The 14,795-nt window shown below is 47.5% G+C and overlaps 1 protein-coding gene across 1 annotated transcript; it reads right to left on the bottom strand.

Annotated features, from left to right (window-relative positions):
• Positions 1–5,167: 5,167 nt before the first annotated feature.
• LOC118662741 (antileukoproteinase-like) lies at positions 5,168–8,919 on the bottom strand. The gene is made up of 4 exons (XM_036321512.1): positions 8,761–8,919; positions 7,861–8,022; positions 7,297–7,446; positions 5,168–5,400 (listed from the first exon to the last, which is right to left on the bottom strand). The coding sequence occupies exons 1-3, from the start codon at positions 8,843–8,845 to the stop codon at positions 7,298–7,300; spliced, it is 396 nt and encodes a 131-aa protein (XP_036177405.1). The 5' UTR covers positions 8,846–8,919; the 3' UTR covers positions 5,168–5,400; position 7,297.
• Between the last annotated feature and the right edge of the window lie 5,876 nt (positions 8,920–14,795).

Genomic DNA, 14,795 nt, shown 5'->3' with positions numbered 1-14,795 from the left:
GGATCGAACCTGGAACCCAGGTAGATGCTCTTGACCAGGAATAGAACTTGAGACTCTTAGGTGCACAGGCCAACACTCTAACTATTGGGAAACACAGACCAGGGCATGATCACTTTTTATCATTGTCCTTTGGTCAGGTTTCCTGGGAAACAGTCTCAGAGGCAGATATTTATGTGCAGGAGGTTTCCTGAGGAGCAACACCTGTGAGAGGTAAAAGAAGCAGGACTGGAGAGAAGGAGAAGTGGAATTGTGATGCAGGTGCAACAAAGTCTCAGCCATTTTCATGGCAGCCCTGGAGCTCGGGGCCCTTCAGAGGTGTCCCTAATCAAACAAGGGAGCTAGGCCTTTGCACCTTAATATCAAGCAGTCCATGGACACAGGTTGCCCTGGGAATGGGTGTGAAGCAGCTCACGTTGGCCCAAGGAAAGTCCCAGGGAGGGACTAAGCTGTGAGTGTCAGCAGCTAACGCTCCCAGCAACTGGGCATGGGTGGCCAGCACTAAATGGGGATCTGGACAACACACCACACCATCCACTCTATAACCCCAAACACAAATAAACTTGAAAATAAAGAAAAGAAATGTGGGGTTTGGAGATAAAGAATATTCAGCTCCACCACTGACTGACTGTATAATGTTGGGCACTTCTCTTTGGGCCTCAGTTTCCCCATCTTCACAGAAGGTGTTACTAGACAGGCTATCCTTGACTTCCTAGTTGTAGCTAATTGCGACACCCATAAGTCACAATCACCAGGTAAGCAGGTGCCCTGGAAGCTGACCACACAACTAGAGAAGATGGGGCTGAGGTGGGGCTGAAGGATTGAGGGGAAGCTAAGTCACAGGGAGTTCACAGAACTAGATGGCGTGACCCATCCTACTGGGACTGTCCCTCAAGGTGTTTCTATGAATCATTACATTAATTTGTGAAATAGCAGAACAAAATGGGACCTGAATCATCCTTTTATTACACAAATGAGGAGTCAAGGAACATGTCCAATGTCACAGACTGAGTCAGTAGCAGACTTAGAAACAAACCTCTCAGTTCTTGAAACCTAACCAAGTGATTTCTCAATACCCCAATGTCTATACCTTGAGAGACTGACTCAAGGTTTATTTTGGTTGGAAGAAAGAGATATTCCCTCAAGCTAACTTCCATGATAGGAGACCTGTTTGAAAAGAGTCAGGATGAAAGAGCATTTCCCTCACCCTCCTCTTTAAAAAGGAGAGACCAAAGCCCTGGCCGGTTTTTCTCAGTAGTTAGAGCATCGGCCGGAAGACTGAAGAATTTCAGGTTCAATTCCCAGTCAAGGGCAGGTAGCTGGGTTGCAGGTTCATCCCTGGCCCTGGTGGGGGCCCCGGTGGGAGGCAACCAATCAATGTATTTCTCTCAGATTGATGTTGTTCTCTCTCTTTTTTAAAAAAAAATATTTTATTGATTTTTTACAGAGAGGAAGGGAGAGGGATAGAGAGTTAGAAACATCGATGAGAGAGAAACATCGATCAGCTGCCTCCTGCACACCTCCTACTGGGGATGTGCCTGCAACCAAGGTACATGCCCTTGAATGGAATTGAACCTGGGACCTTTCAGTCCGCAGGCCGACGCTCTATCCACTGAGCCAAACTGGTTAGGGCGATGTTGTTCTCTTTCTCTCCCTTCCACTCTCTCTCTCTCTATTAAAAAAAAAAAAAAAAAAAAAAGAAGAGACCAAAGGACCAGAAACAAGCACTATGAGCACAGAACTCTGCAGTCAGCCTAGGACAGATTTCAAATGTAGCCAGAGTATTGGGAGGGCAGATGCTCTCTTAGCATCGTAAGGTTAGAATTAGATAAGATCAGATTCCTTCATATAGACTTTGGGAGGCTTTCAGGGAAAAATAATATTTCAGGTTCCAATATTTGATTTTCTTTTTTTTTTTAGAGTTTTTATCTTTTTTTTTTAAATATATTTTTTATTGATTAAGATATTACATATGTGTCCTTGTCCCCACGTTACCCTCTACCCCCCCCCCCCGCTCATGCCCTCACCCCCCCGTTGTCCATGTCCATTGATTAGGCCTATATGCTTGCATATAAGTCCTTTGGTTGATCTTTCCCCCTTACCCCCACCCTCCCCTACCTTCCCTCCAAGGCCCGACAGTCCAATCAATGCCTCTCCATCTCTGGATCAGTCCTTGTTCATCAGTTTATGTTGTTCATTATATTCCACAAATGAGTGAGATCCTGTGGTATTCATCCGCTCTCCAGTTCCATCCATGCTGTGGCAAATGGTAAGAGTTCCTTTTTCTTCTTCCTCTTCTTAAAGAATACCTTTCAGCATTTCATATAATGCTGGTTTGGTGGTGATGAACTCCTTTAGCTTTTTCTTATCCGTGAAGCTCTTTATCTGACCTTCTATTCTGAATGATAGCTTTGCTGGATAAAGTAATCTTGGTTGCAGGTTCTTGCTATTCATCACTTTGAATATTTCTTGCCAGTCTCTTCTGGCCTGCATGGTTTCTGTTGAGAAATCAGCTGACAGTGGTATGGGTACTCCCTTGTAGGTAACTGACTGTCTTTCTCTTGCTGCTTTTAAGATTCTCTCTTTATCTTTTGCTCTTGGCATTTTAATTATGATGTGTCTTGGTGTGGTCCTCTTTGGATTCCTTTTGTTTGGGGTTCTCTGCGCTTCCTGGACTTGTAAGTCTATTTCTTTCACCAGGTAGGGGAAGTTTTCTGTCATTATTTCTTCAAAAAGGTTTTCAATATCATGCCCTCTCTCTTCTTCTGGTACCCCTATAATTCTGATGTTGGTACGCTTGAAGTTGTCCCAGAGGTTCCTTACACTATCTTCATATTTTTGGAATCTCTTTTCTTTTTTCTTTTTCGGTTGGGTATTTTTTGTTTCTTTGTATTTCAAATCTTTGACTTGATTCTTGGGATCCTCTTGTCTGCTGTTGGATCTCTGTAAATTATTCTTTATTTCAGTCAGTGTATGCTTAATTTCTAGTTGGTCCTTTTTCATGTCCTCCATGGTCTCACTATACTTATTGAGGGATTCGTTAAATTTATTGGCGGTTTCCATAAAATTCTTGAAAAACCTTATAAACGTGGCCTTGAACTCTATATCCAGTCATTTGCTTTCCTCCATTTCTGCCATTTGTGACCTGTTTCTTTGTCTCCGCATTTTGGCAGCTTCCCTGTGTTGATAGAGTGGCCCTGTGCGCCAGGTGTCCTGTAGGGCCCAGTGGCTCAGCCTCCCCAGTTACCTGAGGTGGACACTCTTGGTGCACTCTTGGTGCCTTGGTTGTGGTAGGATCACTGGGAGGAATTGAACTCCAGGCCAATTGGCTGTGAGAATCAGCTGTGTCTAAAGTGGGAGAACTTCTGTGCTGAAGACACCCTTCTGGGGCAAGACTTGCTTCAGTGGGGCTTTGGTGCTCACTGAGTCTGCTCCCTGAGTGTGTCCCTTATGGATCTGAGGAGTTGCAATCTGGATGGTCCCCCTCTGACCACTGGGTACAATGGCTCCTGGATCTAAGGAGGTGCTAATTCAGCCTCTGCCTGAGGCCACACAGCAGGAGCCATGAAGAGGCTCAGCTGTGAAGCAATGCAAGCCGCTGCGGGCCTTGGGCCTTCTCTTGGAAGTTCTGGGTCTGCCTGGCTTGGCTGCAGTTAGGTACATTCACATGCAAAAGCCTCTGCCGCAGCCTGGGTGGGGCGGGGTCTCAGGGAATCAAATGGCGGATCAAGGAGCTACGGCTGATATTCCGCCCGGAGTCGCGGGTCTCAGTGACCTGCTAATTGCTGCAAGCACCTCTGAGGGAAAGCCGCCTTCAAGGTCACCCGCTGCCAGACAGACCAGCTTCTCCCTGTATGAATCCTGGGTCCCCAGAGACTTGCCTGAACCGGAGTTCAGAGCAGTCGGGAGCTTGTGATTCAAAAAGACAGCCGCGTCCTCAGGTGCCACCCCCTTTCCTCGCGCGCCCGAGCCGCCGTACCTCTGGCTCTCAGCGTGCTTTTCTTTCCTTCTAGTTGTAGAATTTACACTCAGCGAGCCTTCCTGTTGTTCTGGATGATGTTTGCTCTGTCCTTTGCGGTAATTTTCAATTGTTGTGAGAGGCGGCAATTTCCCGGTGTTTACCTATGCCGCCATCTTAGTTTCTCCCAATATTTGATTTTCAATAAGCTAGTTGTAAGCTCGAGCCAGAGTGGGTGAGGGCAATCCTTATCCTCCTTCTCCCACCAAAAAAGATGAATTTCTCTCTCCTCTCTTCTGGACCCCCACCACTCCACCACCCAGAATCAACAGACACTGAAAATTGAGTTCTAACCCTAACCCACCCAACACCAGAAGCATATGTAAGAGAAAATTGCTGCTATTCAGTGGATCTGGAGAGCAACCATAATTTATTTATACATGGTATTCCTGGAGTGAGGTTTCTGACCCTTCTGCTCTCATTTCCCACCCCCAACCCCACCCAAAGATGGACTAGAGAAAAACAGATCCATGTGGGATCCATGATGAAATGAGGCATCACATAGAACTCAATGGCAGGAAATAAAGCAAAGCCAGCCCCTGGATTCCAAATAATACAGCCCATGGGACTGTATTATTCATGTAATAAACAAATTCCAAATCTCAGTGGTTTAACACAATAAGAATTTATTTCTTGCTCATGTCATAGTCCCAGGCAAGTGGGGAGGAGAGGCTGTGATCCACAGGATCCACAGGATCCTTCCATCTACACCTTCCTCTAGGTCCTCGAAGTCCTCTCCACGCACACGCAGCTAGTGACAGAGAAGTTTTACCGGCCAGGGCCAGAATTTGGTTGCGTCACTCCCACTCACATGTCATTGACCAGAACCCAGTCATATAGCTACAATCAACCGAAAAGGAACCTATTATGCAACAATCACTGGACTATTATGGAACCGGCATTGCTATTATCATCCCTCTATTAGAGATAACCAAACTGAGGCTCAGTGGGACAAAGTCATTTGCCCAAAATTACAGAGCCGGTAATCTACAGATTCAAGATGTAAACCATATCTGCTCGACTCCAATCGCTTGCTTCTTTCTACTTCATAGGTTGTGGGAGAAACCCCCACATGCAGACATTTCATTCTTCATCTCACCCATCATATTCTAGGTCAGACTCAATGAGTCAAGGAAGATGGAAACACAGAGAAAACTTTGTACATTTATTTATTCATTAATCAACAGACATTTCCTATTTGTGCCAAGCCTCATGTTGGATGCTCAGGATTTATAGATAAAACAGGTCAAAACTTAGCCCCCAAGGAGATATTGGCCGAAAAGCCACATATTCATCAAGGTCCTCTCATTTTTTCCAGGCTTGAGGAAAAAGGAATCCCAGGAAGTAATTCCATACACACCAGGAAGTCCTAAGCTAGATTTATTCTGTGGAAAGAAAATAAAACAGAGTCTCAGCACAGGAACAATCCTAGTGACGCTTAAGTCCTTCCCAACAAGAGGAGCCTCCTGCCACCAAGCCCTTAAGTCCCTTGGGATAAGCAGAGAGAGACCATGATACTGGGATAGGTGAAAAGGTGCTGGTCTTTGGCCTAGGAATCAAGAACAAATCCAGGCTTTTCCCTGACTCTGGCTTCGGTCTTCCCTCTGGTAAATTAGGAAACTAAGCCAGAGGACCCCGCCAAGGCCTCTACATCTATGCATCATCCTAGGGTTTCTGCCGGGAGCCGGTCCATGCTTGCTGTTTCAAGGGACCTGGCATATATGGCATACTGTTCTTAATATGTTTGCTCACCTTCTTGGCACTATGTGTTTTAACCAAGGTCTCTGAGAAAGGTTGTTTCCCCAGGTAGGGATTTTCCCCTGAAGTTAGGGAGGGAATAAAACCTCTTAACTAAGTGCCAGGCGGGTAATTAATCACTTTAACTACGAACAGTCATGCTTAAGCTACATAATCTTTACTCCCTGGAATGGAGATAAGAAACGCCCTAACCTTTGAAATAGAGATTGATAGGATTGGAATCAACTGGTATAAATACAGATGTAAGAAGACAGAACGAAGAGAGACAGAACCTAGGCACAGAATCTACACAGAACTAGAGACAGAAGAACTTCGCTGGAGAGAACATGGCAAAAGATCCTGGACTGAACCTGACTACAGAAATGGGCAAGAGAACCTGACTAGAACCTGGTAACTGAACCTGGCTGGAGAACCTGGAGAGCCTAGCAAGAGAACAAGGACACAGAACCTGGCTGGAGATCCTAAGCAGAACCTCTCTGGAGATCCAGACCAGAACTTGGCAGGAGATCCTGACAAGAGAACCCGGCTATGATGATCAACTGAACGTTGTATCCATGTCATTCCTTCTTCGCCGACTCCGTCCACACCTTTGGGGACCCCTGGACCTGCTGGGGCTGGACCCCAGCAGGTTTCCTGTGGTTTCAGATGACCCAGCCAACTGAGGCCATGGCCATAGCAATACTATGTCAATGCACATAGCAACTCTAGTCTTTTTTTTTTTTTTTTAGCAATAAAATATAGTCATTATTATTTATAATTTATGTACCAGATATTATGCTCAGAATTGTATTTCTATTTGACAAACATTACTATCTCAGTTAATCTTTGCAAAGCTTTATAAATTAGATATCACCATCATCATCATTTTATCGATGAGAGTCAGGGAGGTTAAGTCACTTGCCTCCCTCTTACAGCTGGTAAGTGGTAGAGTCAGGTTTGTCTGACCACCAAGCACTTGCTGTATGCCACAGAGCTGACAACCTACCAAGTAAGTTTGTTTTGTTTTTTAAATTGTGGTAAAATACACATAACAAAATTTACCATCTTAATCATTTTTTAACTTTGCAATTGCAGTTTACTTTCAATATTATTTTGTATTGGTTTCAGAGCACCTCCAGTCTTAAGAAGCACTTTTACATTTAGTATTTCAGTGGGCATAATTGCATCCATTTACAGATGGGGAAAGTGAGGCTATGAAAGATGCAATCAGTTGTTCATAGTCACCCAGTCAGTCAGAGGCAGAGATGATACTGAAAGAGAGAACTCTTGCCCCTTTTCATGGCTCCTTCCTCCTGGCTTACTCCAACAATCCTGCCCTTCCAGGACCCAGCACTACCAGTCACAGGTGACCGTGGCGGCTTCCTGATTACAACAGGGGGTAAATGGTGCTGAGGCAGAAGATCTGCTTGTGGGAAGAGGTACAGGGAGATGCCAAGCATCCTCTTTTGCAGGGAAGGGCACCGGGTGGTTGAGGCTGTATGAGGATGCGGGGAGGTGTGGAACTCTCCAGTTCCTCTCCTTACCTCACACTGGCTTGACACATGAATTCCCACACATCCCCTTGCAGCACTTGAGACTCTTTGGGCAGTGGCTGTCATTCCGGCATTCGTCTCGGGGGTTGAGCATCATACACTGGCCAGTGACCACTGGACACTTCCCAGGATTGACTAGAACTGGCGAGAAGAATGTTACAACTCAGAGGCTTGATCTCCCTAGGCACCATGCAAGCTCCCATCCCCATCTCTATCTCATGCATGGAAATCAGGTCCTCACCCACCTCAGCACCCAAACAGAGGCCAGTGCATGACTTGAAGGAGACTCCTTCCCACTGAGGGAGTCCCAACTAGCATTGTAAGTGTCAGACAGACAGACAGACCCATTGACTGACTCACTAGCAATCAATGAGTTGACTGGTTGACTGGCCAGCTGGCTACTCACCACCCGCGAGTACAGAGATGGGGGTGAATAAGCCCTGACTCTGCCGCACCCTCCAACCCACTTCAGAGGAGCCCCCTCCACTTCTCCAAGATGCATGTCCCCAAACTCAAACCTCACTGGTCCCCTTTCCCAGGACCCTACTTTCTCACCTGGCTTTGATGGGTCTTCAGGATCCAAGCATTTGATGCCACAAAGGCCAGGACAGCATTTCTGCTTCTTTGGACACTGCCAGTCACTGTGGCATTGAGGAGGTTCATACACAAGACAGTTTGCTGGGTGTATGAAGGGGCAAACTCCAGGTTTGGCTTTCTCTGAAGGGTAAGAACAAAAGAGGGAGAAGGAGCTGATTCTGAGTCATGACCACAATCCTGAACAAGGAATCAACTTCCCAGGAGGGGAGAGAAAACCTCACCCAGGTGGCTGGCCCCAGATGAATGCAGGGAGCAGTTAGGATTCCAGTTTTAAGGCAGCTGTGGGGCAGCATCAAGCTCAGCCAAGCACTCAACCAAGAGGGAGTCAATAACCCAGGAAAGAAGAAACGGATGCAGGTGTGCTGGGAAATGTTGTAAGAGGCAGCCTTTGTAGCATTTGCCAATTTCCATGGTGTAAATACTCCCATCATGATTGATTTCAAACTAATAGTATGATGTCCACTAGCTCATAAAAGTCCTGAAAACTTACTAATTGGCCATTGCAAGCCAGTATAAGCCAGCTCCAGGGCACGGCTGCATAGAGCTCATTAGGAGTTCCCAGGGAGAGGGAGACATACACCCTGGCTGGGAGGGAGGAAGCGAGGGGCAGTGAAAGCAGGAGGGACAACTCCTCAGAGACCGGAAGAAAGAGAGCAGATCAGCTGATAAAGAGAGAAAGAGAAAGTGACCGTCAAAAAGTGATGAGGAAAATCTGGAAAATTAAACAGGAGATCAAAATGATGTGACCGTGAAAAAGAGCAAACAGTAGAAAAGGAAGCTTGAAATTAGGGGCCATGGACCAGACCATGGGAAAGATGACTTCCAGGTACCGGGATGGCCTGAGAGACCCTGACTCACCTTTGCCAGCATCTACGACAGCCCAGGACGACAGGATTCTGAGGGCCAGGAGCACCGTGAAGACCAGGAGGTTGTTAAGCTTCATAGTGAGGGCAGGAGGCTGTGGTGGCCAGTGTCAGCCGCATCCCTTATACCTCTCGCTGTGGGTGTGGCTCCACCAGAATTGGCCCGGCCATCCCAGCTGCTGTTTCATAAGCAGGGAATTCAGGCCAAGACAGTGACCTCACCACCCAGAGTGTCAGTGGTTCTTTCTACCCCAGGCAAGAGTATGAGGCCAAGAGAGGGAAATGTAGAACTTCGAGGGGGGCTGTCACAGGCTGGTCAGGAGGCCCTTCTGGAACAGTTTAGGGGGCCCTTGGGGATGAGTGGAGGAGGGGGATTGGGGGAGAGCTTCTTAGAAACCTGGGACAATCATCAAGGTGTGGAAAGGCCAGCAGCCGCAGTATCAGACTAAGTGCAGCAAAAAGCGTTGCTCCTCCATCTCAGAAGTACATATACACCTTTCATGGGACCCAAACTCAGAAACTATGACTCAAAATGCCCCACGGCCCGAGGTCAGGTTTTGGAAACTGACCAACAGGGAATCTGAGTGTCAGAAGACCCTGAAAGAGAAGGACATGACAGAAATGTAGGAATCGATCAAAACTATATGGGAAAGAGCAGCCCCATCCTTTTTTACAAACCCTCAAGGTTCTTCCCGGAAGGCGGAGCACAGAGCGATCCGGCAGTCATAGATTTTCATGGACAATTGTTTCAGGTAGATAACACTTTATTTCTTTGTGTTGCTTTCATAGTAATAAGCATTGAACTCTGATAAAGGAAGCCTGGGGGCTGAGGAGCACATGGAAGAACTGGAGACCAGTTATCCGAGTCGGAGCCTGTTCTACCAGTGTCTTCTCAGGCCCCAGTAAGAAGGGATTGCTACCTGGGAAGAGAAGACAGGATCAGAGGCATGGGGCGGTGCAAACTGTGCAGGGGGCGTTGGCTGGGTCTGAATCCTGCCAAGTACCTTCCTCCCAGGAGCGCTAAGAGTCAGGGCCTGGGGATTAGGAAGGCCAGGCAAGCCCTCCTAAGGAATGATATCATCTTGTCCTTTACTTCACAATTTAAATGTGAAGAGGAACGTGATTCATTATAACAAACTAGAAGAACAAAACAAGAGCAATGGAAACTAGCCATCATAAACATTCAGTAACGGTTGAGGAGCTTAGAGAGAAATGTCCCCGTCATTCACTGAACAGTGACGCCCACTACACGGAAGTGAACTGTGCATTTGGTGAGGAGCGAGGTCTCTCGATTGTCCTCAAGGCAAATTGTTCAGGGCAGATCCTGGTTTCAAAGCTCTGATCTGTGCCTTGCAAGGGCTCTGGCGGCTCTCAGCTCCCTCTGGGACACCTGGTTCTCTGGGAACCTTTCTGGGGCAAAGGCAAGAAAGGCAGCTGGGAGACTTCTTACCTCAATCCAGACTCTGCCACGGCACCAAACACTGATATCTACAGTTGTAGAAACAGCACTTATAGCCCTTCTTGCAGTTTCTATCGCGCCGGCACAGCGGTATCATTGTGGAAGGGCAGCGGAGTGGGAACTCTGGACAGTATCCAGGTCTGACCACATCTGAGGAACGAAGCCACAGGGTGAGTTGGGGGCACCTGTGAGTCCTTGCTGGGCATCAGTCCCAGCTTGTCCCATGGACTCGTCCTCCGAGGACGTTCCCCACCCTGAGCACACACAGGACCACCTCACCCTACACCCACCCAACGCCCTCCATCCAGGCTGCGCCAAGTGGAGGCAGAGGAGGAGGAAAATCCCGGTGAGAATGGAGAGGCTGCTCTGCCTCATCTTGCAGAAGTGTGCAGTGAACCTTGGGACTGAATGTTTATATAGCCTATGGCAGGGGCCCGCCGGCAGGGGGAGCTGTAGTGCCCATGACCCAAGGTCACAAGTGCCTTAACTTGACCTTTCTTCATATCAGAGGTTCCTTTCAAGGCCCCCCAGGAAGAGGCGCTGTAATAAGTTCTGGGACATACGTCTGAGAGCCCATAAGAGCTTCCTCTTTTTCAGGGAGTGTTAGTGCTAGCACGGCCCTTCATAATTCTTGCTTTATGCAGTGGAGTATGAGGCAACGGGATAGAGTTACCTTTCCAGGACATTCCTCAGGTCTCACATACTTCACTCCTCACTAAACCATACCTCTCCCAACAGACTTAAGATATGGGTACATTTGAAGAATTTACTTTGAATAAATGAACACTTGAAACACACACAGGCACCATGACAAGGCAAGATAAGGAGCTAATTAGGGGCCATGGACCAGACCATGGGAAAGATGACTTCCAGGTACCGGGAAGTCTCTCTCTCTTTTTTAAAAAAATATATTTTATTGATTTTTTACAGAGAGGAAGGGAGAGGGATAGAGAGTTAGAAACATCGATGAGAGAGAAACATCGATCAGCTGCCTCCTGCACACCTCCTACTGGGGATGTGCCTGCAATCAAGGTACGTGCCCTTGACCGGAATTGAACCTGGGACCTTTCAGTCCGTAGGCCAACCCTCTATGCACTGAGTCAAACTGGTTAGGGCGATGTAGCTGTCTTTCTCTCCCTTCCACTCTCTGTCTCTCTATAAGAAAAAAAAAAAAAAAAAAGGAGAGACCAAGGGACCAGAAACAAGCAATATGAGCACAGAACTCTGCAGTCAGCCTAGGACAGATTTCAAATGTAGCCAGAGTACTGGGAGGGCAGATGCTCTCTTAGCATCGTAAGGTTAGAATTAGATAAGATCAGATTCCTTCATATAGACTTTGGGAGGCTTTCAGGGAAAAATAATATTTCAGGTTCCAATATTTGATTTTCAATAAGCTAGTTGTAAGCTCGAGCCAGAGTGGGTGAGGGCAATCCTTATCCTCCTTCTCCCACCAAAAAAGATGAATTTCTCTCTCCTCTCTTCTGGACCCCCACCACTCCACCACCCAGAATCAACAGACACTGAAAATTGAGTTCTAACCCTAACCCACCCAACACCAGAAGCATATGTAAGAGAAAATTGCTGCTATTCAGTGGATCTGGAGAGCAACCATAATTTATTTATACATGGTATTCCTGGAGTGAGGTTTCTGACCCTTCTGCTCTCATTTCCCACCCCCAACCCCACCCAAAGATGGACTAGAGACAAACAGATCCATGTGGGATCCATGATGAAATGAGGCATCACATAGAACTCAATGGCAGGAAATAAAGCAAAGCTAGCCCATGGATTCCAAATAATACAGCCCATGGGACTGTATTATTCATGTAATAAACAAATTCCAAATCTCAGTGGTTTAACACAATAAGAATTTATTTCTTGCTCATGTCATAGTCCCAGGCAAGTGGGGAGGAGAGGCTGTGATCCACAGGATCCACAGGATCCCAGGCTCCTTCCATCCACACCTTCCTCTAGGTCCTCGAAGTCCTCTCCACGCACACGCAGCTAGTGACAGAGAAGTTTTACCGGCCAGGGCCAGAATTGGTTGCGTCACTCCCACTCACATGTCATTGACCAGAACCCAGTCATATAGCTACAATCAACCGAAAAGGAACCTATTATGCAACACTCACTGGACTATTATGGAACCGGCATTGCTTTTATCATCCCTCTATTAGAGATAACCAAACTGAGGCTCAGTGGGACAAAGTCATTTGCCCCAAATTACAGAGCCGGTAATCTACAGATTCAAGATGTAAACCATATCTGCTCGACTCCAATCGCTTGCTTCTTTCTACTTCATAGGTTGTGGGAGAAACCCCCACATGCAGACATTTCATTCTTCATCTCACCCATCAGATTCTAGGTCAGACTCTGCCGGGGTCCAACCCCAGCAGGTCCAGGGGTCCCCAAAGGTGTAGACGGAGTCGGCGAAGAAGGAATGACACGGAGACAACGTTCAGTTGATCAGCAGCCTAGCCAGGATCTCTAGCCAGGATCTCCAGCCAAGTTCTGGTCTGGATCTCCAGCGAAGTTCTGCTGTTTATTGTCTTGTTACATCCGTATTTATACCAGTTGATTTTAATCCTGTCAATTTCTATTACAAAGGTTAGGGCGTTTCTTATCTCCATTCCAGGGAGTAAAGATTATGTAGCTTAAGCATGATTGTTTGTAGTGATTAACTACCCGCCTGGCACTTAGTTAAGGAGTTTCATCCCCTCCCTGACTTCAGGGAAAAATTCCTACCTGGGGAAACAACCTTTCTAGGAGAGGCATCCCCTCCCTGACTTGAGGGAAAAATTCCTACCTGGGGAAATAACCTTTCTTGGAGAGGTGACCTTGGTTAAAACACACAGCGCTAAGGGGAGCAAACATATTAAGAACAGTATGCTATATACGCCAGGTCCCTTGAAACATATGCTGTGCAGATGTTTCTTTCCTGCAGCGACTGTGTCAAGCAGCAAGGATGGACCGGCTTCCGGCAAATTCCCCCTTTTTTATTTTTTAAATGATAGCGCATGCAAATCAGTGGCCACCTCTCAGATTGGGCCATTTAAGTCTCGGAAGAAGAGTGGCAAGCAATGATAGTGAGCATAGCTATAAACATAGTGGATGGAGCGCAGAAGGAGCCCCATTCCTGTAGAAGGTTGCCAGCCTCTTCAGTCAAGGGATTTCAGCTGTCCTCAAGTTGTTGGTTTGGTTGTCTTTGTTGGTCTGGCTAGCGGGCGGCGTCACTGGCGACAGGCTTCCCGAAGCGTCAGCAAGTTGAAGGGCTGCATCAAAGGGTCCATCAGGGCCGTGATTGATGGTGGTGTCGATGTCCGAGGAGGAGTAAGCTGTGCCCTCTGGATCCAGCTGATATGGAAAATGGAGGGTAGTAGAAAAAGAAGAGAAAGCAAAAGAACTACAAGGCATGGAAGTGTTTAGAAAAAAGAGGGAGAAGAAAGGGAAGAAGGCAGCATCCTGACACAGCCCTTTCCTTCAGCTTCCCCTTTCCCTGTGGTCCAAGGTAGAAATGGGAAACAAGTCCTGTTGCAGTGAGAGGGCAGCTGCTGTCAGCCAGTCTCTGTCTTTACCTGGGTCCCGATCTGAGCTGGGCATGGGAAGCAGGAAGCAGCCATGGGGACAGGAGACCTTTCTCAGAAGGGGCGAGTGTTCAAGCCCCTGAACCATTGGGGAGGGGGGTCTGTGCCCCACCTTTGTTGCACCCCAAGTTTTCTCCTACTGGCCCCCGACTGTGCCTGTCTTAGGTTGCCCCACCCTGTGGAGTCTTACCCGTCGTTGACTACCAGCCATCTCTGGGCCAAGTAGGGTGATGTGAGGTTCAGTTTTGTCTCCTTGATAGCCTATGTCCCTCTGGCCTCCATGCCCAGCAACTGCCTTGGGATCCCCTTGCCTGCTGGCGGGGCTCTGGCATTGATCATAGGGAACTCAGGTTTCTTCTCTAGAGAGGGCCCAGCTTACGCCATTGGGCCAGAGACAGATCCATGGTACCAGCCACCATGCGGCTTCAACCTCAGCATGAACAGAGAGCTCAGGCAACAGCTATGGGCAATTGGATTGTAAGAAGAGGGTCCCTCTTGACACAAGGGTAAGAGGGGCCAATACAGGACAAAGGAGAGTCCTGGAACAGGGCTTTCTCAGCCCAGGATGTCAGGCTCTTGGCCCAAGACAACTCCATGTATGGGGCATATACCAAACACCCCTAGTCACAGCATAAAAGGGAAATGCCCTTCCTGGAACAGTAGGGTAGGGAGATTCTAGAAAAGGCTGTGTTCAGGAAAGAAGGAGAAAGGCCAAAGAACCAGCAAACAAGTAGTTAGATTTTAAAAAAAGGAAAAAGGAAAGGAGATGTGGGGCAAAGCTGGGACATGTGGAAAGACAAAACGGAGGCACATGTGATCCTCCCAATGGACAGATTGTTCCAGCTCAGGTCTGCACATCTGCTGCAGACGGGCACTGGTCAGGTGTGCTATGATGAAGCAGAGATGGCGGGCGGTGAGACATAAGGTCGGACTAGACGGTCTGGAATCCACACAGGTGAGTCTGCATCCTGTGGAAATATACAAGCA

Source organism: Myotis myotis, unplaced genomic scaffold, assembly GCF_014108235.1.
Source record: "Myotis myotis isolate mMyoMyo1 unplaced genomic scaffold, mMyoMyo1.p scaffold_m19_p_9, whole genome shotgun sequence".
Classification (NCBI taxonomy): Eukaryota; Metazoa; Chordata; class Mammalia; order Chiroptera; family Vespertilionidae; genus Myotis; species Myotis myotis.
This window is presented reverse-complemented; position numbering and strand designations above follow the sequence as displayed.

Excerpts from the sequence above, each read along its gene's own strand:
- LOC118662741 (XM_036321512.1), bottom strand. The coding sequence starts at position 8,845 with ATGAAGCTTAACAACCTCCTGGTCTTCACGGTGCTCCTGGCCCTCAGA. Across the intron at positions 8,023-8,760 it reads TGTCGTAGATGCTGGCAAAG|AGAAAGCCAAACCTGGAGTT; the intron begins GTGAGTCAGGGT and ends CTTACCCTTCAG. Across the intron at positions 7,447-7,860 it reads TGAAGACCCATCAAAGCCAG|TTCTAGTCAATCCTGGGAAG; the intron begins GTGAGAAAGTAG and ends TCTTCTCGCCAG.